This window comes from Aegilops tauschii, chromosome 2 (assembly GCF_002575655.3).
Source record: "Aegilops tauschii subsp. strangulata cultivar AL8/78 chromosome 2, Aet v6.0, whole genome shotgun sequence".
In the NCBI taxonomy this organism is placed as follows: domain Eukaryota; kingdom Viridiplantae; phylum Streptophyta; class Magnoliopsida; order Poales; family Poaceae; genus Aegilops; species Aegilops tauschii.
The window spans coordinates 2671609-2695501 of record NC_053036.3 but is presented as its reverse complement, the minus strand read 5'-3'; the positions used below and the strand labels follow the sequence as shown (position 1 = coordinate 2695501).

Below are 23893 nucleotides of genomic sequence, written 5' to 3'. Positions count from 1 at the left end.
AGTAAGCACCTCGGTGTACAACTCTGTCAGTAAGACCCTGTTACTATTGTTGATGACATCACGGTAGCCGCCGATGGACGAGAACTTTGCCTATTGGTCCGCCTCGCCTTGCGAGCAGAAAAATGGTTCTCTTCGTCCCTCGCCCTTGGTACCAACGTTGTTGCCAACATAATTGACAGGTTATCCTCTGACCTACCTGGATATCATGACTGTGCAATATGTTAGCGCCTTCCTGCTTTTAACCCACATGGTGCTGACGAAACTCTCCCTCAACACTCGGCTGGATCGGAGTTCGAGGGACGTCATCGAGCTGAACGTGTGTAGAACTCAGAGGTGCCGTGCGTTCGGTACTTGATCGGTCGGATCGTGAAGACGTACGACTACATCAACCGCGTTGTGATAACGCTTCCGCTTTCGGTCTACGAGGGTACGTGGACAACACTCTCCCCTCTCGTTGCTATGCATCACCATGATTTTGCGTGTGCGTAGGAATTTTTTTGAAATTACTACGTTCCCCAACATTCTCTCGGTGCCAATATTTAGCCACCTCATTAACTTCCAACAAGAAGACGGCATCATGACTCGGAAGAAGGCCACCTCCATGATCGTGTCCATGGCAACCGCGGCATCCATGGGCGGCATGTCCCAGGACAGGAGACCAGGGTCCACGCCAAAGAGAGGTATAGTAGCCATGTCAAACATAAACCTGGACATTAGTTCTTGCACGTTGAATGGGGTGCCAGTGCTGGCCATGTGCGTAAACAACGGGAGGAGGCTGTTCTCCACCTTGTCGCGGCAGCCAGCCTCCATCCTAGCAACCAACCACGGGCTGCTGAGTACGCTCTTGATTTTCGTGCGCTGCCGACGAGCTGGCTCACCGTCGATGGTAAAGATGCTGCCGCTCATGATGTCGAAGATTGCAGCAAACTCTGCGCCCTTGGGGAAGTTGGTGTAGTTCGTCGTGAAGATGTGCCGGACGTTGGCAGGATCGCATGTGACGAACAACCGCATCCCGGTCCCGGGTGGGCCGTGCGCTCTGAAACTGTGGCCTGATCGAGCGAGGACTAGGGTGAAATAATCATGCAAGTTATGGAGGTTGGCCACCAAGGAAGGGAGCATGTGCAGTATTGGCCAGTTTGTTGGGAGCACTGCTGGGTTATTTGATCTACAACTAGCCCTCGAGTACAAGTAGTACAGGGGGAGAACAAGCAGCACTAGTAGTGTGTAGATGGGCAGCTCTTGCGAGAACAGAATTGGCATTGTTATCGGTAGTGTGGGATATGCTTAGACGTATCCTTCAATACAGATGCTTGGCTATGCATGGCTTCATATATAGAGAGAAGTTCCCTCCAAGTCTGATGGTACTGTACTAAACTAGCAGCGAGCAATGCCCACGTGTAAGTTTTTCCTCCATTGGTGCTACTAGTTAGTATCCTCCATTGGTGCTACTATTGTCCTTTTGCTTGACCAAATAATTATTATACAGATTTCAGTCATTATTAAAGACAGAAAATCAGGGAGACAAATCACACACGGAGACTTCTCGTCATTGTTTTCTTTTTCACAGATTTTTGGAACTGCCGGATTCACATAGTATCAAAGCATCATGAACATGTCACTTGGTTAGCATAGAATGATGAACTACTGCCGGATTTTTGCCATAATTTATTTTCCTGATTTTTGACACAGCCAGACCAACATAGTCTTCATCATTGTTTTCTTTTTTGCAGATTTTTGGCATTTCCGGCTTCACACAGTATCAAAACATCATGATCGTATCAGGTGGTTAGCATAAAATGAGGAGTACCACTAGTTCCTGATACTTTTGCCTTGATGTTCATATTACTCCCACCAAGCTGTCCCATACGCGTTGGTTGCGATCATTGTTAGTGCCCATTTGATAAGGAGAAGGGCAGGTGGACAGGGATTTTTGGCTGGCAGGTGCCCAGGTCCAGGGAGAAAAGGAAATGAGCTTGGCTGTACCACCACAATTCTTGTACATGTTGTTATACCTGCAAATTGCAGGCCCACTCAGTTATGGTAACGGGGATGAAAAAAGACAGGCTGCCATGATGCACAATCCTCGTCAATACATCGCCTACCTTCGTGGACGAGCTGGTGCTGATCGCTGCCATGAAGAAGCTGGAAGACATGGTGGTGTTCGCCGTCAGCGAGCTCAGCAGCCTGGTGTACCTGCACGCAGCGCGGTGCAAGTGGCTGAGGCTTTACCCGTCCGTGCCCTTCTAGCACAAGGCGGCAATAGCCGGCGACACGCTCCCAAGGGGTCACGAGTTGAAGGCCGGCGACAAGATACTCCTCTACTGCTACTCCATGGGGAGGATGGAGGGCGTGTGGGGCAAGGACTGCATGGAGTTCAGGCCGGAGAGGTGGGTAACCGACGATGGGAAGCTGAGGTACGAGCCGTCCTACAAATTCATCGCCTTCAACGCCGGTCCTAGGACCTGCCTCGGCAAGGAGGTGGCCTTCACGCAGATGAAGGCCATCGCCGCAGCCGTGCTATGGAACTTCGCCGTTGAGGCCGTACCGGGGCACAGCGTGGAGCCGAAGTTGTCCGTTATACTCCACATGAAGAACGGGTTCGCTGTGACTGTCAAGAGGAGGAATGTCGCGTGTGTGCATGCTATCTAGAAAATACTGCTTGTGTGTGCACATGCGTGGATGGTGTTGTTGCTTGTCCATTAGCTTTGCTTTTTCATTTTTCTTTTAATTTTTTGGCTGTGTGCATCTTTGATGTCTTGATATGGTCTTGATACTATATCATTGTAAATGGGTGTAACTGAGTCATATTAATTGGTTTTACTTTGTCTATGTCATTTTGTTTAAAGCGTTACTCTGTTTAACTAGATTTTGTCTGAATATGTTCCGATAAATTTTTTCACATCTTAAAGTTATCAACCCACAATAACTGAAGTTCTCATTGTGTTGTTAAAAAAATTACGAATACAGCTACCTTGTCGAGCTCACCAAAAGAAGAAAAAGACCGTCGGCCCCCATCAAGGACGTACGCTCCCTGATTGGTCGCAAGATGTAGACATCTAACCATTCAAATGTGATTTAATGTTTAACAACCTCCAGTGTTGTCACTATGACCTAAGCATGCTAATTAGTAGCAACGATCCATGGATGCCCGCTTCAGGTGCGTGCATTTTTGACAAAGGGTGGATTTTGTTAACTTAGCACATCTACAGCCGGGCGCCCCAAACCAGCCTCATACGTCTGGACAGGTCGTCCGGTCACGAAGCGAAGCAGCCGCCGCACGCCGGAGCAGTCACTATCATGAGCATCACTGATGGCAAAGCACACAGTCATCGACTACCACCTCGCCAGAGAGAGTCTTGCTCATCCCATCGGCCTAGGGGCCAACATGGCTAGGAAGAGGAGCAGAAAACACAGATCATCATCACCGATGTGCAGCCATGCAGCCGCCACTGGAGTCTGCACCGCATCCAACCGTGGCAGGCACGGTCGAGCCAAACCTTTCTGGCCATGGCCCCCGATTTGGTTCCCGCGCCATGAAGAGGAAGGTACTCCCCGAATCCTGTAGAAGGGATCCAACACATAAAACTGAGGATGTGGCCGAGACGATCAATCCCTGCTCGTATGAGGATCGGGATGAACTGTAGGATCGCAGCCTAGAACGCCCCTGGCCGGCTGCAAGCATGCAACATAGCCTTGCAAGCCTTCCATCGTCCATGCACTGCCGCATTCATGAAGCATTGACCACGCATGGAGCGCCTCACCTGCAGCCCACGAGAGCTCCAGATCTGACCCAGCTGTGCACGTGCACCGCCCCAACCGCCGCCCACGGCACCCGGGCTTTGCCCGGCGACGTCTCCCGACGGCGGTGAGGGGAGATGAGGAGGCTGGAGATTCCCTGGGTCGCCGGACTTGGGAGCCCTGGTGCGACCCTGTGGAGCTTCACGTACGTGCATGGACCCGATGAATTTGCATTTAGTTATATCATGTGCTGATGTAAAAGCATCTCTAACTGATTCCCTAAAAGCGTTAGAGGTAAAAAATCGGGTTTCCTTCTCGAAACAATACTTAACCGAACCCCTATCCCTGTTAGACGAAGATAATTTATCCATCATGGCCGCCCCGACTCCTAAATTTAGTCAGGCAGCCCACCCGCCGAGTGAAAGATTTTGCCACCCCCCAACCCGCGCCCATGTCATCCCCACACCGCGCGGCTTTGTCACTGGCGTTGCTTCAGTCGACAACCCTGTCGACACCCCGCCGCCTCCTCCGCTCTCACCGCCCTCCTGCCTCACTCCGAGATGGTCGCTGGAATCGAGCTCCGTCGCCGCTGCCGCCGCAACATGCCGGATCTTCTCCCTATGAGCCTCTCCGTCTACTGTAGGCCATCTCAAAGCCCTGACGAGCACTAACAGCTTCTCAATAGCTCCTTCAATATGGTATTAGAGCCAAAAGTTTTTAAGTTCAATATCCTGCAAACACAATATAAAAAACAGATTATGCGGCCTACATTGATTCCAGCCTATAGATGAGGGGGAGTGTTGAAAAATATTGTTCAACTCCCTTCAACAGTTCGGATTTTTGGTGCAAGTAGTTAAATCACAAATTCAATGTAGGTGGAATATTCTTTTAATGGAAGGTGAAGTTTCCATCGATAGTGAGGCCCTGTTAGGAGTGAGTCTAGACCCGGCAGGCGTCCTGGTTGAGGAGTGCGCCAGACTGGTAGGTGCCCCATACCAGGCAGGCGTCCTGGTTGGGACCTCAGGTCTTAGATGTTTAGGTTTGGCTGCGATGTCTGTTTGGTATTAGGCCCAGGCTATCTGCGCCCCTTCATCAATTGGATAGGTGTAACGACAGTTCTTGCTTAGACGGTGGCTTTAGTCTTGCTGTTGTATGACTTTGTAAGGTCTTGTGAGAATAATTAATAAAGTGGCCGTATGCATCGCCCAGATGCAGAGGCCGGGGGTCATCCTCCTTTTCTAAAAAAAGGAATGAGTCTACAGATGAGGAAAAGTGTTGAAATATATTGTTTCGGGCAGATAATTTAGCTACCCTATCAACCTTATCCAAAAGAAGAAAGATACCGCAAGATGTATACATTCAACCAATATTTCAGGTACTCCATGTTGGTCCACAAAACAACCGATCAACCGCAATTTAATGTCTAACAATCTCTGCTATTGTCAGTACGAGTTAATAATGCTAATTAGAATAGAAAAGATCTATGCAGGCCCATTTCATGTATGTGTATGGACTTGATAACTTCAAACCTTGGACAGTTGGTTGCACTGGCCGGTTATCCTCTTCTCTAGTGTTAGGGCGACCTTTTAGTTACACCGCCGGTGAGTGGGTGTGTGTGTTCTACACCGCCGGCGAGTCTATTAGCAATTTCAGCCATATATCAAAATATTTCAATATCTTTGAAAATGTATACTATTAGTACTGAAACAATGTTTCCTTCATCCTCTTCCCTACCAATATAGTCACTGTCACACAAACAGCTATAGTGGCCTGATCACACGAGCATGACGCCCGTACAGCCCTGTCTGAACACTGAAGTTGTACTCACGCGTCGATGGCGGATGGCGTGGTCATAGGCACTAGAGGGGTGGTCCGACGCGGCGTCGTCCATGCCCATGTCGCCGTGCTCCCAGTCGTGCCGGCCTGGAGCAATCGCCGCTCCTCCGCGAGCTGATTTGGAGTGGCGAGTTGCTGAACCATGCGCCCGATTGGGGCAGCAACTTGCTGATGGGGAATCGTAGTAATTTCAAAAAATTCCTACGCACACGTAAGATCATGGTGATGCATAGAAACGAGAGGGGAGAGTGTTGTCTACGTACCCTCATAGACCGTAAGAGAAAGCGTTATGACAACGCGGTTGATGTAGTCGTATGTCTTCACGATCGACCGATCCTAGTACCGAAAGTACGACACCTCCGCGATCTGCACACGTTCGGCTCGGTGACGTCCCACGAACTCACGATCCAGCAGAGTGTCGAGGGAGAGCTTCGTCAGCACGACGGCGTGATGACGGTGATGATGAAGCTACCGGCGCAGGGCTTCGCCTAAGGACTGCAACGATATGACCGAGGTGGATTATGGTGGTGGGGGGCACCGCACACGGCTAAGAGATCAATGATCAACTTGTGTGTCCTAGGGTGCCCCCTGCCCCCGTATATATAGGAGCAAGGGGGAGGCCGGCCGGCCCTTGTGGCGCGCCAGGAGAGGAGTCCTCCTCCTAGTAGGAGTAGGACTCCCCTTTCCTACTCCTACTAGGAGGGGGAATGCCGCCCCCCTTCCCTAGTCCAATTCGGACCAGAGAGGGAGGGGGCGCGTGGCCTGTCCACTAGTAGAAAACAAAGCTTTATCACCGGTTCGTAAGGGCCTTTAGTGTCGGTTCTGCAACCGGCACTAAAGAGTGGGGACTAAAGGCCCCCCCTTTAGTACCGGTTCGGCACGAACCGCCACTAAAGGCCCACCACGTGGCGTGAGCTCGCGCTGTGGTATGGGGGACCAACCGGTACTAAAGGTTTTTTTTTGAAATATTTTTCTAAAAATTTTGGAAAAAAATTTGAATTTTTTTTCGATTTTCAATCTTCTGAATTATTTGATGATATAGTCTCTAATCACGGGGGGGGGGGGGGGGGTAGAGTTTGAAAATTGCCCAACCGGTACTAAAGGTTAGCCCTTTAGTACCGGTTTGTGCCACGAACCGGTACTAAAGGTGATCGTGGGGCCCCGGCCTGACGCCAGCCTGCCACCACCCCTTTAGTACCGGTTCGTGGCACGAACCGGTACTAAAGGTTCAACACGAACCGGTACTAAAGGTTCAACACGAAGCGGCATTAATGCATAGCCGTTCGAACCGGCACTAATGGTACCATTAGTACCGGGCCAAAATCAAACCGAGACTAATGTGTCTCACATTAGGTCCTTTTTCTACTAGTGGCCCTAGCTGGCCCTCTCTCTCTCTCTCTCTACTAAGGCCCATGTGGCCCATTAGTTCTCCCGGGGGGTTCTGGTAACCCCTCCGGCACTCTGGTTTTACACGAAACCACCCGGAACACTTGCGGTGTCCGAATATAGTCATCCAATATATCAATCTTTATGTCTCGACCATTTCGAGACTCCTCGTCATGTCCGTGATCACATCCAGGACTCCGAACTATCTTCGGTACATCAAAACACATAAACTCATAATACCGATCTTCACCGAACGTTAAGCATGCGGACCCTACGGGTTCGAGAACTATGTAGACATGACTGAGACACGTCTCTGGTCAATAACCAATAGCGAACCTGGATGTTCATATTGGCTCCCACATATTCTATGAAGATCTTTATCGGTCGAACCGCATAACAACATACGTTGTTCCCTTTGTCATCGGTATGTTACTTGCCCGATATTCGATCGTCGGTATCTCAATACCTAGTTCAATCTCGTTACCGACATCTCTCTTTACTCGTTCCGTAATGCATCATCCCACAACTAACTCATTAGTCACATTTCTTGCAAGGCTTATAGTGATGTGAATTACCGAGAGGGCCCAGAGATACCTCTCCGACAATCGGAGTGACAAATCCTAATCTCGATCTATGCCAACTCAACAAGTACCATCGGAGACACCTGTAGAGCACTGTTATAATCACCCAGTTACGTTGTGACGTTTGGTAGCACACAAAGTGTTCCTCCAGTATTCGGGAGTTGCATAATCTCATAGTCATAGGAACATGTATAAGTCATGAAGAAAGCAATAGCAATATACTAAACGATCAAGTGCTAAGCTAACGGAATGGGTCAAGTCAATCACATCATTCTCTAATGATGTGATCCCGTTAATCAAATGACAACTCATGTCTATGGCTAGGAAACATAACCATCTTTGATTCAACAAGCTAGTTAAGTAGAGGCATACTAGTGACACTCTGTTTGTCTATGTATTCACAGATGTACTAAGTTTCCGGTTAATACAATTATAGCATGAATAATAAACATTAATCATGATATAAGGAAATATAAATAACAACTTTATTATTGTCTCTAGGGCATATTTCCTTTAGTCTCCCACTTGCACTAGAGTCAAAAATCTTGATTACACAGTAATGATTCTAACACCCATGGAGTCTTGGTGCTGATCATGTTTTGCTCGTGAGAGAGGCTTAGTCAATGGGTCTGCAACATTCAGATCCGTATGTATCTTGCAAATCTCTATGTCTCCCTCCTTGACTTGATCGTGGATGGAATTGAAGCGTCTCTTGATGTGCTTGGTTCTTTTGTGAAATCTGGATTCCTTTGCCAAGGCAATTGCACCAGTATTGTGACAAAAGATTTTTATTGGACCCGATGCACTATGTATGACACCTAGATCGGATATGAACTCCTTCATTTGCTGCTTCCGAAGCCGCAATGTACTCCGCTTCACACGTAGATCCAGCCACAACACTTTGCTTAGAACTGCTCCAACTGACAGCTCCACCGTTCAATATAAACACGTATCCGGTTTGTGACTTAGAGTCATCCGGATATGTGTCAAAGCTTGCATCGACGTAACCATTTACGACGAGCTCTTTGTCACCTCCATAAAGGAGATACATATCCTTAGTACTTTTCAGGTATTTCAGGATGTTCTTGACCGCTGTCCACTAATCCACTCCTGGATTACTTTGGTACCTCCCTGCTAAACTGATAGCAAGGCACACATCAGGTCTGGTACACAACATTGCATACATGATAGAGCCTATGGCTGAAGCATAGGGAACAACTTTCATTTTCTCTCTATCTTCTGCAGTGGTCGGGCATTGAGTCTTACTCAACTTCACACCTTGTAATACAGGCAAGAACCCTTTGTTTGCTTGATCCATTTTGAACTTTTTCAAAACTTTATCAAGGTATGTGCTTTGTGAAAGTCCAATTAAGCGTCTTGATCTATCTCTATAGATCTTGATGCCTAATATATAAGCAGCTGCACCGAGGTCTTTCATTGAAAAACTCTTGTTCAAGTATCCTTTTATGCTATCCAGAAATTTTATATCATTTCCAATCAGCAATATGTCATCCACATATAATATTAGAAATGCTACAGAGCTCGCACTCACTTTCTTGTAAATACAGGTTTCTCCAAAAGTCTGTATAAAACCATATGCTTTGATCACATTATCAAAGCGTTTATTCCAACTCCGAGATGCTTGCACCAGTCCATAAATGGGTCGCTGGAGCTTGCACACTTTGTTAGCATCCTTTGGATAGATAAAACCTTCAGGTTGCATTATATACAATTCTTCTTCCAGAAATCCATTCAGGAACGCAGTCTTTACATCCATTTGCCAAATTTCATAATCATAAAATGCAGCAATTGCTAACATGATTCGGACGGACTTAAGCATCGCTACGGGTGAGAAGGTCTCATCGTAGTCAACTCTTTGAACTTGTCGAAAACCTTTCGCAACAAGTCGAGCTTTGTAGACAGTAACATTACCGTTAGCGTCAGTCTTCTTCTTGAAGATTCATTTATTCTCAATGGCTTGCCGATCAATGGGCAAGTCAACCAAAGTCCACACTTTCTTCTCATACATGGATCCCATCTCAGATTTCATGGCCTCAAGCCATTTTGCAGAATCTGGGCTCATCATCGCTTCCTCATAGTTTGTAGGTTCGTCATGGTCAAGTAACATGACCTCCAAAACAGGATTACCGTACCACTCTGGTGCAGATCTTTCTTTGGTTGACCTAGAAGGTTCGGTAGTAACTTGATGTGAAGTTACATGATCATCATCATTATCTTCCTCACTAATTGGTGTAGGAGACACAGGAACAGATTTCTGTGATGAACTATTTTCCAATAAGGGAGCAGGTACAGTTACCTCATCAAGTTCTAGCTACTTTCCTCCCACTCACTTCTTTCGAGAGAAACTCCTTCTCTAGAAAGGACCCATTCTTAGCAACGAATGTTTTGCCTTCGGATCTGTGATATAAGGTGTACCCAACAGTCTTCTTTGGGTATCCTATGAAGACACATTTCTCCGATTTGGGTTCGAGCTTATCAGGTTGAAGTTTTTTCACATAAGCATCGCAGCCCCAAACTTTAAGAAACGACAACTTTGGTTTCTTGCCAAACTACAGTTCATAAGGTGTCGTCTCAACGAATTTAGATGTTGCCCTGTTTAACGTGAATGCAGCCGTCTCTAAAGCATAACCCCAAAACGGTAGCGGTAAATCAGTAAGAGACATCATAGATCGCACCATATCTAGTAAAGTACGATTACAACGTTTGGACACACCATTACGCTGTAGTGTTCCGGGTGGCGTGAGTTGCGAAACTATTCCGCATTGTTTCAAATGAAGACCAAACTCGTAACTCAAATATTCTCCTCCACGATCAGATCGTAGAAACTATATTTTCTTGTTACGATGATTTTCCACTTCACTCTGAAATTCTTTGAACTTTTCAAATGTTTCAGACTTATGTTTCATCAAGTAGATATACCCATATCTACTCAAATCATCTGTGAAGGTGAGAAAATACCGATACTCGCCGCGAACCTCAACATTCATCGGACCACATACATCAGTATGTATGATTTCCAACAAATCTGTTGCTCGCTCCATTGTTCCGGAGAACGGAGTTTTAGTCATCTTGCCCATGAGGCATGGTTCGCAAGTACCAAGTGATACATAATCAATTGATTCCAAAATTCCATCAGAATGGAGTTTCTTCATGCGCTTTACACCAATATGACCTAAACGGCAGTGCCACAAATATGTTGCAATATCATTATCAACTCTGCATCTTTTGGCTTCAATATTATGAATATGTGTGTCACTACTATCGAGATTCAATAAGAATAGACCACTCTTCAAGGGTGCATGACCATAAAATATATACTTATATAAATAGAACAACATTATTCTCTGATTTAAATGAATAACCGTCTCGCATCAAACAAGATCCAGATATAATGTTCATGCTTACCGCTGGCACCAAATAACAATTATTCAGGTCTAAAATTAATCCCGAAGGTAGATGTAGAGGTAGCGTGCCGACCGCGATCACATCGACTTTGGAACCATTTCCCACGCGCATCGTCACCTCGTCCTTAGCCAATCTTCGCTTAATCCGTAGTCCCTGTTTCGAGTTGCAAATATTAGCAACAGAACCAGTATCAAATATCCAGATGCTACTGCGAGCATTAGTAAGGTACACATAAATAACATGTATATCATATATACCTTTGTTCAGCTTGCCATCCTTCTTATCCGCCAAATACTTGGGGTAGTTCCGCTTCAAGTGACCAGTCCCTTTGCAGTAGAAGCACTCAGTCTCAGGCTTAGGTCCAGACTTGAGCTTCTTCACTTGAGTAGCAACTTGCTTGCCGTTCTTCTTGAAGTTCCCCTTCTTCCCTTTACCCTTTTTCTTGAAACTGGTGGTCTTGTTGACCATCAACACTTGATGCTCCTTCTTGATTTCTACCTCCGCAGCCTTTAGCATTGCGAACAGCTCAGGAATTGTGTTATCCATCCCTTGCATGTTATAGTTCATCACGAAGCTCTTGTAGCTTGGTGGCAGTGATTGAAGAATTCTGTCAATGACACTATCATCAGGAAGATTAACTCCCAGTTGAATCAAGTGATTGTTATACCCAGACATTTTGAGTATATGCTCACTGATAGAACTATTCTCCTCCATCTTGCAGCTGTAGAACTTATTAGAGACTTCATATCTCTCAATCCGGGCATTTGTTTGAAATATTAATTTCAACTCCTAGAACATATCATATGCTCCATCACGTTCAAAACATCGTTGAAGTCTCGGTTCTAAGCCGTAAAGCATGGCACACTGAACTATCGAGTAGTCATCAGATTTGCTCTGCGAGACGTTCATAACATCTGGTGTTGCTCCTGCGGCGGGTTTGGCACCTAGCGGTGCTTCTAGGACGTAATTTTTCTGTGCAGCAATGAGGATAATCCTCAAGTTACAGACCCAGTCTGTGTAGTTGCTACCATCAGCTTTCAACTTAGCTTTCTTCTCTAGGAACGCATTAAAATGCAACGGAACAACAGCAGGGGCCATCTACGTCCAACAACATAGAAATGCAAAATACTATCAGGTACTAAGTTCATGATAAATTAAAGTTCAATTAATCAAATTACTTAAGAACTCCCACTTAGATAGACATCCCTCTAATCATCTAAGTGATCACGTGATCCAAATCAACTAAACCATGTCCGATCATCACGTGAGATGGAGTAGTTTTCAATGATGAACATCACTATGTTGATCATATCTACTATATCACTAGTAGAAAAGGGGGCTTTTGTCCCGGTTGGTAAGGGCCTTTAGTCCCGGTTTTTGAACCGGGACTAAAGGGTCGTTACTAATGCCTCCCCCCTTTAGTCCCGGTTCTTACACGAACCGGGACTAAAGGCCGTCCAAGTGGACGCAGCCTGGAGCTCCACCTTTAGTCCCGGTTGGTGTTACCAACCCAACCGGGACTAAAGGAAATTTTATGATTTTTTTGTGCGATTTTTTTTTGATTTTCAAATTTCTGAATTATTTTAACCTCTAATCTCTAATCACCACCCCTCATCACTGCTCAATTTATCCTCTAATCTCTAATCACCCCTCATCATTCCAAATCATCTAACTTCCCGGACAGTCACCCATCCTCTCACTACTCCAGCCTGAGCACGCTTAACTTCCGGGTTCTATTCTCCCTTGTTTCCAAGTCTGCACTTGTTGTTTTCCTGACAATAGTAAGATGTCAATTCTATTAACCCTCAGGAATTTAGCTTGAGCATGAAGTGACACATTTCACTGTTTGAGTTTGAAACTATTGTTTTAAAAAACAATAATTATTTAGTAACACTAATATTTCTGGAATAATTAGTTTGACCATTGTTTGACCACAGTTTGACCATTGTTTGACCACAGCTTGACCAGATTTGACCAAAATTCAAAAAAACTGAAATAATTATTTAGTAACACTAATATTCTAGAATAATTAGTTTGACCATTGTTTGACCACAGTTTGACCACAATTTGAATTTTTTTGCCTCTCCAGATCTTAAAAGCCCCGTATCTTAAAAGCCCCGTATAATTATTTAGTAAAACTTTTTCATCCGAGTTCGTATGCAAAAGTTATGCCCATTTTAAGAAATTCCAGAGAGATTTTGCAAATAAAGTCGAAATTCATATATGTTAATTTTCCCAACAACTAGACCACATATCACATGGGAAACTTATTTTATTTTATTTTTTTGACATTTCCATCATTTTCTTTTGTTTTTTCTAAAACTGAAAAGGCGATCCACCGGGGGGGGGGGGGGTAGAGTTTGAAAATGAGACCTTTAGTACCGGTTCGTGCCATGAACCGGTACTAATGCCTCAAAGCCCATTAGTACCGGTTGGTGCCACCAACCGGTACTAATGGGCATCGCACCCTTTAGTCCCGGTTCGTGGCACGAACCGGGACTAAAGGGCCCAGGTGAACCGGGACTAATGCTTTAGCCGCACGAACCGGGACCAATGCTCACATTAGTCCCGGTTCGTGACTGAACCGGGACTAATGTGAAAACTGCCCTGTGACGAAAGCCCTGTTTTGTACTAGTGTATGATTCACGCTCGACCTTTCGGTCTCAGTGTTCCGAGGCCATATCTGCATATGCTAGGCTCGTCAAGTTTAACCCGAGTATTCTGCGTGAGCAAAACTGGCTTGCACCCATTGTATGTGAATGTAGAGCTTATCACACCCGATCATCACGTGGTGTCTCGGCACGACGAACTTGCGCAACGGTGCATACTCAGGGAGAACACTAATACCTTGAAATTTAGTGAGAGATCATCTTATAATGCTACCGTCGAACTAAGCAAAATAAGATGCATAAAGGATAAACATCACATGCAATCATTATAAGTGATATGATATGGCCATCATCATCTTGTGCCTTTGATCTCCATCTCCAAACCATCGTCACCGGCGCGGCACCTTCATCTCCATCGTAGCATCGTTGTCGTCTCGCCAACTATTGGTTCTACGACTATCGCTACCGCTTAGTGATAAAGTAAAGCAATTACATGGCGATTGCATTTCATACAATAAAGCGACAACCATATGGCTCCTGCGAGTTGCCGATAACTTTGTAACAAAACATGATCATCTCATGCAATAAAATTTAGCATCATGTCTTGACCATATCACATCACAACAAGCCCTGCAAAAACAAGTTAGACATCCTCTACTTTGTTGTTGCAAGTTTTACGTGGCTGCTACGGGCTGAGCAAGAACCATTCTTACCTACGCATCAAAACCACAACGGTTTTTCATCAAGTATGTGCTGTTTTAACCTTCAACAAGGACCGGGCGTAGCCACACTCGATTCAACTAAAGTTGGAGAAACTGACACCCGCCAGCCACTTGTGTGCGAAGCACGTCGGTAGAACCAGTCTCGCGTAAGCGTACGCGTAATGTCGGTGCGGGCCGCTTCATCTAACAATACCGCCGAATCAAAGCATGACATGTTGGTAAGCAGTATGACTATTATCGCCCACAACTCACTTGTGTTCTACTCGTGCATATAACATCTACGCATAAACCTGGCTCGGATGCCACTGATGGGGAACGTAGTAATTTCAAAAAAAATTCCTACGCACACGCAAGATCATGGTGATGCATAGCAACGAGAGGGGAGAGTGTTGTCTACGTACCCTCATCGACCGTAAGCGGAAGCGTTATGACAACATGGTTGATGTAGTCGTACGTCTTCACGATAGACCGATCCTAGTTTGACCAGTCAGCGGGTCTGTTGACCTGCTGATGTCATGTTGACACTCTGCTGACGTCATAATTCCTTTTCTGTTAATATTAATAATTTCAGAAAATACTTTAATCTTTAAAAATTCATAGAAAATAAACCGTAACTCGGATGGAAATGTTTTCTACATGAAAGTTGCTCAGAAAAATCCAACGAATCCGAATACGCGGTCCGTTCATTTGTCACATGCCCCTAGCATGCTGAACTTGGAACTTCCCCCTCTCTTCCTTTGTCCGGAATCCACCTAACATCGGGAATTCATCCTCGGATGTTTATCCCCTTCGTCTGCAACATGTAGTACTACGTTAGGTCGACCCTAGTTCTGCTTATCGTCATGTCATGCTTAGCATTGCATCTGTTTGCTTATGTTTACTGTTTCTTCCCCCTATTCTCTCCGATAGACCCCGAGGCCAATGATGCCCCGGTGATCGACTACGTCGACGACGACCCCCTCCTTGCCAGAGCAATCAGGCAAGCCCCCCCCCCTTTGATCATCCTGATATTGCCCATTCCATTCTCTCATGCTTGCATTAGATTTTGCTACTGTTATTGTTTGTTCCTACTCTGATGCATAGCCTGCTTCTGTAACCTGCTCATTGTTACCTAACTGCTTATCCTAAACTGCTTAGTATAGGTTGGTTAGTGATCCATCAGTGACCCCACCTTGTCCTTGTTGCCCTTGCTTCATCATTGAAGACCCAATCAACGGGATCGAAGACCAGGCCCCGGCACCGCACATCACTTTCCCCTTAGTTGCTCGACACTACTGGGTTATTATCGAGTGCCGAGGGTGAGACCTCTACAGCACTTCTGATGTTAACCCTGTAGTGTAGCTATTCGGTCGTGGTCATCGAGGGTGATTCCGCCTTAACCACTTCCGGTACGACTCTGTCGTGCAACCCCTCAAGTGTGAACCTTGAGGGTGGTCCCTCTTACATTCACCTTGATGATTACATCGAGTGGAATTCACCGGGGGTGATTCCTCGGGTTTTCCCCTTGATGTTTGGACACACGGTTACTATGGTTACTATGACTTTACACTGAACCATGTTACTAAAGACATGTCGACCCTGACGGGTATCCGCGCGAGCATAATTGCGAGTGATGTGGAGTCGGGTTGACCTGGAAGGTGCCCGCGAGATAATTACGAGGCGTGGCCGGGCATTCCTAGCCCTTGCCGCAGGTCCTCGAGACGGGGCGACGGGGTCACATCTTTCGTGAGTCTCTGCTTGTTACCGCGCGTTCATAATCCACTACGATTTGGATATTTGATCCGAGGGGCCTCTGGCCTGATAGCACTAACCATCACGTGGGCATAGTATGGGCGTTCTGCGTCGTATGCATCAGCCGAAGCTTAATAGACGTCATGCGATTGAGCGGCGCGCGCCGGGTTGGACTGGTAAGCTCCCGCCTTTTTTAAGGAGGTAGCTAGGTCTGCTCACCGGCCGCCCACGCAACGTGCAGTAGTTCCCGGGGCGATGGCCCATGACCCCTGGGGGCATAGGTTTACTCCGGCGTGCTTGACCTCTCTATTAAGCCTAGGTCGGGTTGCGGCGTATTGTTTGGCCGAGGCCGGGCATGACCCAGGAAAGTGTGTCCGGCCGGAGTTAATCGAGCGTGGTGGGTAAGTTGGTGCACCCCTGCAGGGAAAAAAACATGTATCGATAGCCTGTCCTACCGTAACGGACACTTGGAGTTGTATCCCGATCGATACAACTAGAACTGGATACTTGAGATGAGACATGGATTGTGATGATAACTGGATAGTATGGCTCTGGGATTGCTTTCTCGCAGGGAGTCGGGAAAGGATCTCCGGCCGAGGTTGATAACACTACTACTACTTTGCTTTATGCTACTCTACTCCCTCCTGTTGCTGCAAGATGGTGGTTTCCAGAAGATGCTAGTCTTCGATAGGGCTAGCTTTTCCCCCTCTTATTCTGGCACTTCTGCAGCCCAGTCCACATATACAGCCTTCCTTTAATAATGTTGCATATGTAGTGTAGATCCTTGCTTGCGAGTACTTTGGATGAGTACTCACGGTTGCTTTGCTCCCCCTTTTCCCCCTTTTTCTTTTCGGTTGATGCAACCAGATGTCGGAGCCCAGGAGCCAGATGCCACCGTCGATGCCTACTACTACGTGGAGACCGCCGACGACCAGGAGTAGTTAGGAGGCTCCCAGGCAGGAGGCCTTGCCTTTTCGATCGTTGTTGATTTTGTGCTAGCCTTCTTAAGCCAAACTTGTCTAACTTATGTCTGTATCAGATATTGTTGCTTCCGCTGACTCTTGTGTTTTTGAGCTTATGTATTCGAGCCCTCGAGTCCCCTGGCTTGTAACATAAAGCTTGTATTATTTTAATTTGTGTCTAGAGTTGTGTTGTGATATCTTTCCGTGAGTCCTTGATCTTGATCGCACACATTTGTGTATATAATTAGTGTACGATTGAACCAGGGGCGTCACACATATACTCTCTTCTTGTAATCTACATACTCCCTTTCTCTAATATACATACTATATGCGTGCATGTGAGAGTGCCTGGGAAATTCCACGGAATGCACGCTAACATACTACTATTACGTATACATACGCTCTTTTTTAATTCCATTGACATAGTCGATCCTTGTCTTAATACTCTAAACCTCAATTAAACATCATACTCTATACTCCAATTTAAGAGCGTACATACTCGATCTATACACCATGCCTCCAACAACTGTAACCAGCCATACTCTATACACCATACTCTATCATACTTTTCATAATATATATGACTATGGAGTATATATATTCTACTTTTTCTGAAGTATATAGTATGTATAATATAGCTCGACGAGTATACTGTATATAGAGTATATATGGAGTATATATATTCTACTTTTTCTGAAGTATATTGTATGTACCTATAATATAGCTGGAAAAGTATACTATATATAGTGTATGGAGTATGTATATTGAGACTATCCAGCGGGGTTAGAATATGTATGGAACAGATATACCATAGAGTATGCATCGAATATTAGTTAGTGCAGTACGTAAGTCACGCTAGATAACCCTTATCCGGTGTTTAAAAAAGCAGCTTGCACTTATCCACGCAGTGATATGCGGTGCATGCGGTCGGGCCACTAGCGTGTTGTTCAACTAACTACCGAGAGTGAAATGTTAATGGATCACTATTCATCCACTAACCCGTTTGCACATCGGTCAGGAAGGACACGTGGCACACAGATAATTAGGTGGTCACTACCACTGCTTGTAGATAATATATATATATATATATATATATATATATATATATATATATATATATATATATTTTGCATATGATCACATACGTTCACTATTTCATATCATCATTTACATACGTACATTAATTGTATTCATAACATCACATACATACATTATCGATGACATGAAAGATAAAATGCGATATATGTGTGCCCTTATAATTTGATAATAATGTGGTTGTGCGACGTAAAGCTGTACGTACTGGTGTCCATAAGTATGGTTATAGATAAGGAGAGTCTAATGTTAAATGACTCGCTTGTTCAGCTTAACTATGAGCCCATTTTTCATCTCCAGTATACAAGACGGCTTGGGCTGGATGCTTTGCCCTTCCATCAACTGCACATCAAAGTTCCAAAGTGTTGAGGCGATGATAGTCTTCATCTGCATAATTGCAATGTCCTTGCCGAGGCACATCCTTGGGCCTGAGTTGAAGGCTAAGAACTTGTGAGATGGTACGTACCTCAGGTTGTTGCCATCATTCACGATCCACCTATCTGGGTTATAGTCGAGGCAGTCATTACCCCACACACCCTCCATTCTCCCCATGGAATAGAGAGAAATAAAGATGGTGTCGCCGGTGTGCACCTCATGGCCACTCGGCATGATATCATTGCCGGCCACCATCTTGCGCTCGAGAGGTGCTGGTGGGTACAACCTGAGAGTCTCGTACAAGACCGCTCTTAGATAGACAAGAGATTTGGTCTCGTCCGGCTCAAAGATCAGCATGGCACCGGCACCGGACGCTACTTTGTGTGATGCAATGGGTGAGAGTTCGTTGCGGATGATTGAAACGATGCTAGGGTTCTTCGCAAGGTTGTAGAAAACCCATGTCAAGGTCGTTCCAACTGTGTCCCTTGCAGCGAGCATGTAGCTAATGATCATCGCATGGGCCAAGTCGTCGTCCGCGTAGTCTGGGTCGTTGATGAAGCAAGATCTAATATCCACACCCTCTTGTTCCTCAGCATTACCAAGACGGCATGTGTTGATCTTCCTCCTCTCCAACATCTCCCTGACAAACTCTCCTAGCACCTTGTGTGCCACTTGGAGCTTTCTCTCGGTGCCAATATTTAGCCACCTCATTAACTTCCAACAAGAAGACGGCATCATGACTCGGAAGAAGGCCACCTCCATGATCGTGTCCATGGCAACCGCGGCATCCATGGGCGGCATGTCCCAGGACAGGAGACCAGGGTCCACGCCAAAGAGAGGTATAGTAGCCATGTCAAACATAAACCTGGACATTAGTTCTTGCACGTTGAATGGGGTGCCAGTGCTGGCCATGTGCGTAAACAACGGGAGGAGGCTGTTCTCCACCTTGTCGCGGCAGCCAGCCTCCATCCTAGCAACCAACCACGGGCTGCTGAGTACGCTCTTGATTTTCGTGCGCTGCCGACGAGCTGGCTCACCGTCGATGGTAAAGATGCTGCCGCTCATGATGTCGAAGATTGCAGCAAACTCTGCGCCCTTGGGGAAGTTGGTGTAGTTCGTCGTGAAGATGTGCCGGACGTTGGCAGGATCGCATGTGACGAACAACCGCATCCCGGTCCCGGGTGGGCCGTGCGCTCTGAAACTGTGGCCTGATCGAGCGAGGACTAGGGTGAAATAATCATGCAAGTTATGGAGGTTGGCCACCAAGGAAGGGAGCATGTGCAGTATTGGCCAGTTTGTTGGGAGCACTGCTGGGTTATTTGATCTACAACTAGCCCTCGAGTACAAGTAGTACAGGGGGAGAACAAGCAGCACTAGTAGTGTGTAGATGGGCAGCTCTTGCGAGAACAGAATTGGCATTGTTATCGGTAGTGTGGGATATGCTTAGACGTATCCTTCAATACAGATGCTTGGCTATGCATGGCTTCATATATAGAGAGAAGTTCCCTCCAAGTCTGATGGTACTGTACTAAACTAGCAGCGAGCAATGCCCACGTGTAAGTTTTTCCTCCATTGGTGCTACTAGTTAGTATCCTCCATTGGTGCTACTATTGTCCTTTTGCTTGACCATATAATTATTATACAGATTTCAGTCATTATTAAAGACAGAAAATCAGGGAGACAAATCACACACGGAGACTTCTCGTCATTGTTTTCCTTTTCACAGATTTTTGGAACTGCCGGATTCACATAGTATCAAAGCATCATGAACATGTCACTTGGTTAGCATAAAATGATGAACTACTGCCGGATTTTTGTCATAATTTATTTTCCTGATTTTTGACACAGCCAGACCAACATAGTCTTCATCATTGTTCTCTTTTTTGCAGATTTTTGGCATTGCCGGCTTCACACCGTATCAAAACATCATGATCGTATCAGGTGGTTAGCATAAAATGAGGAGTACCACTAGTTCCTGATACTTTTGCCTTGATGTTCATATTACTCCCACCAAGCTGTCCCATACGCGTTGGTTGCGATGATTGTTAGTGCCCATTTGATAAGGAGAAGGGCAGGTGGACAGGGATTTTTGGCTGGCAGGTGCCCAGGTCCAGGGAGAAAAGGAAATGAGCTTGGCTGTACCACCACAATTCTTATACATGTTGTTATACCTGCAAATTGCAGGCCCACTCAGTTATGGTAACGGGGATGAAAAAAGACAGGCTGCCATGATGCACAATCCTCGTCAATACATCGCTTACCTTCGTGGACGAGCTGGTGCTGATCGCTGCCACGAAGAAGCTGGAAGACATGGTGGTGTTCGACGTCAGCGAGCTCAGCAGCCTGGTGTACCTGCACGCAGCGTGGTGCAAGTGGCTGAGGCTTTACCCGTCCGTGCCCTTCTAGCACAAGGCGGCAATAGCCGGCGACACGCTCCCAAGGGGTCACGAGTTGAAGGCCGGCAACAAGATACTCCTCTACTGCTACTCCATGGGGAGGATGGAGGGCGTGTGGGGCAAGGACTGCATGGAGTTCAGGCCGGAGAGGTGGGTAACCGACGATGGGAAGCTGAGGTACGAGCCGTCCTACAAATTCATCGCCTTCAACGCCGGTCCTAGGACCTGCCTCGGCAAGGAGGTGGCCTTCACGCAGATGAAGGCCATCGCCGCAGCCGTGCTATGGAACTTCGCCGTTGAGGCCGTACCGGGGCACAGCGTGGAGCCGAAGTTGTCCGTTATACTCCACATGAAGAACGGGTTCGCTGTGACTGTCAAGAGGAGGAATGTCGCGTGTGTGCATGCTATCTAGAAAATACTGCTTGTGTGTGCACATGCGTGGATGGTGTTGTTGCTTGTCCATTAGCTTTGCTTTTTCATTTTTCTTTTAATTTTTTGGCTGTGTGCATCTTTGATGTCTTGATATGGTCTTGATACTATATCATTGTAAATGGGTGTAACTGAGTCATATTAATTGGTTTTACTTTGTCTATTTCATTTTGTTTAAAGCGTTACTCTGTTTATTATTAACTTGATACTTTGTGATGCACGGTGGATAGCGGTTTTAGGGTGAAGTAATAGTAGTAGATGTAGTTGAAGTATCGGTCTATTTGTCTACGGCCGTAATGCCTATTTATTGATTATACTATGCACTACACTGTCAGTTACATATATCTTTACTGTTGGCTGCGTATCATCAAGGGCTTCCTAACTAGATTTTGTCTGAATATGTTCCGATAAATTTTTTCACATCTTAAAGTTATCAACCCACAATAACTGAAGTTCTCATTGTGTTGTTAAAAAAATTACGAATACAGCTACCTTGTCGAGCTCACCAAAAGAAGAAAAAGACCGTCGGCCCCCATCAAGGACGTACGCTCCCTGATTGGTCGCAAGATGTAGACATCTAACCATTCAAATGTGATTTAATGTTTAACAACCTCCAGTGTTGTCACTATGACCTAAGCATGCTAATTAGTAGCAACGATCCATGGATGCCCGCTTCAGGTGCGTGCATTTTTGACAAAGGGTGGATTTTGTTAACTTAGCACATCTATAGCCGGGCGCCCCAAACCAGCCTCATACGTCTGGACAGGTCGTCCGGTCACGAAGCGAAGCAGCCGCCGCACGCCGGAGCAGTCACTATCATGAGCATCACTGATGGCAAAGCACACAATCGTCGACTACCACCTCGCCAGAGAGAGTCTTGCTCATCCCATCGGCCTAGGGGCCAACATGGCTAGGAAGAGGAGCAGAAAACACAGATCATCATCACCGATGTGCAGCCATTTAGCCGCCACTGGAGTCTGCACCGCATCCAACCGTGGCAGGCACGGTCGAGCCAAACCTTTCTGGCCATGGCCCCCGATTTGGTTCCCGCGCCATGAAGAGGAAGGTACTCCCCGAATCCTGTAGAAGGGATCCAACACATAAAACTGAGGATGTGGCCGAGACGATCAATCCCTGCTCGTATGAGGATCGGGATGAACTGTAGGATCGCAGCCTAGAACGCCCCTGGCCGGCTGCAAGCATGCAACATAGCCTTGCAAGCCTTCCATCGTCCATGCACTGCCGCATTCATGAAGCATTGACCACGCATGGGGCGCCTCACCTGCAGCCCACGAGAGCTCCAGATCTGACCCAGCTGTGCACGTGCACCGCCCCAACCGCCGCCCACGGCACCCGGGCTTTGCCCGGCGACGTCTCCCCACGGCGGTGAGGGGAGATGAGGAGGCTGGAGATTCCCTGGGTCGCCGGACTTGGGAGCCCCGGTGCGACCCTGTGGAGCTTCATGTACGTGCATGGACCCGATGAATTTGCATTTAGTTATATCATGTGCTGATGTAAAAGCATCTCTAACTGATTCCCTAAAAGCGTTAGAGGAAAAAAACTCGGGTTTCCTTCTCGAAACAATACTTAACCGAACCCCTATCGCTGTTAGACGAAGATAATTTATCCATCATGGCCGCCCAACTCCTAAATTTAGTCAGGCAGCCCACCCGCCGAGTGAAAGATTTTGCCACCCCCCAACCCGCGCCCATGTCATCCCCACACCGCGCGGCTTTGTCACTGGCGTTGCTTCAGCCGACAACCCTGTCGACACCCCGCCGCCTCCTCCGCTCTCACCGCCCTCCTGCCTCACTCCGAGATGGTCGCTGGAATCGAGCTCCGTCGCCGCTGCCACCGCAACATGGCGGATCTTCTCCCTATGAGCCTCTCCGTCTACTGTCGGCCATCTCAAAGCCCTGACGGGCACTAACAGCTTCTCAATAGCTCCTTCAATATGGTATTAGAGCCAAAAAAATTTGAGTTCAATATCCTGCAAACACAATATGAAAAAACAGATTATGCGGCCTACATTGATTCCAGCCTATAGATGAGGGGGAGTGTTGAAAAATATTGCTCAACTCCCTTCAACAGTTCGGATTTTTGGTGCAAGTAGTTAGATCACAAATTCAATGTAGGTGGAATATTCTTTTAATGGAAGGTGAAGTTTCCATCGATAATGAGGCCCTGTTAGGAGTAAGTCTAGACCCGGCAGGCGTCCTGGTTGCGGAGTGCGCCGGACTGGTAGGTGCCCCATACCAGGCAGGCGTCCTGGTTGGGACCTCAGGTCTTAGATGTTTAGGTTTGGCTGCGATGTCTGTTTGGTATTAGGCCCAGGCTATCTGCGCCCCTTCATCAATTGGATAGGTGTAACGACAGTTGTTGCTTAGACGGTGGCTTTAGTCTTGCTGTTGTATGACTTTATAAGGTCTTGTGAGAATAATTAATAAAGTGGCCGTATGCATCGCCCAGATGCAGAGGCCGGGGGTCATCCTCCTTTTCTAAAAAAAGGAATGAGTCTACAGATGAGGGAAAGTGTTGAAATATATTGTTTCGGGCAGATAATTTAGCTACCCTGTCAACCTTATCCAAAAGAAGAAAGATACCGCAAGA

The 23893-nt window shown here is 46.5% G+C and overlaps 2 protein-coding genes and 2 pseudogenes across 2 annotated transcripts; 2 read left to right on the top strand and 2 right to left on the bottom strand.

Moving 5' to 3' along the window:
• LOC109736044 (noroxomaritidine synthase 2-like) overlaps nt 1–3894 on the bottom strand; it is a 76329-nt pseudogene extending 72435 nt beyond the window's left edge.
• LOC141041890 (noroxomaritidine synthase 3-like) lies at nt 2332–3052 on the top strand. The gene is made up of 2 exons (XM_073509456.1): nt 2332–2630; nt 2968–3052. Exons 1-2 carry the CDS (start codon nt 2332–2334, stop codon nt 3050–3052), a joined length of 384 nt encoding a protein of 127 aa, XP_073365557.1.
• Nucleotides 3895–18137: 14243 nt separating the features above from the next.
• LOC109736045 (noroxomaritidine synthase 1-like) lies at nt 18138–20008 on the bottom strand. The gene has a single exon (XM_020295259.4). It carries the CDS (start codon nt 19875–19877, stop codon nt 18333–18335), a length of 1545 nt encoding a protein of 514 aa, XP_020150848.3. The 5' UTR covers nt 19878–20008; the 3' UTR covers nt 18138–18332.
• Nucleotides 20009–20714: 706 nt separating this feature from the next.
• On the top strand, nt 20715–21444 carry LOC141041889 (noroxomaritidine synthase 2-like; annotated as a pseudogene).
• The last annotated feature ends 2449 nt before the right edge of the window (nt 21445–23893 follow it).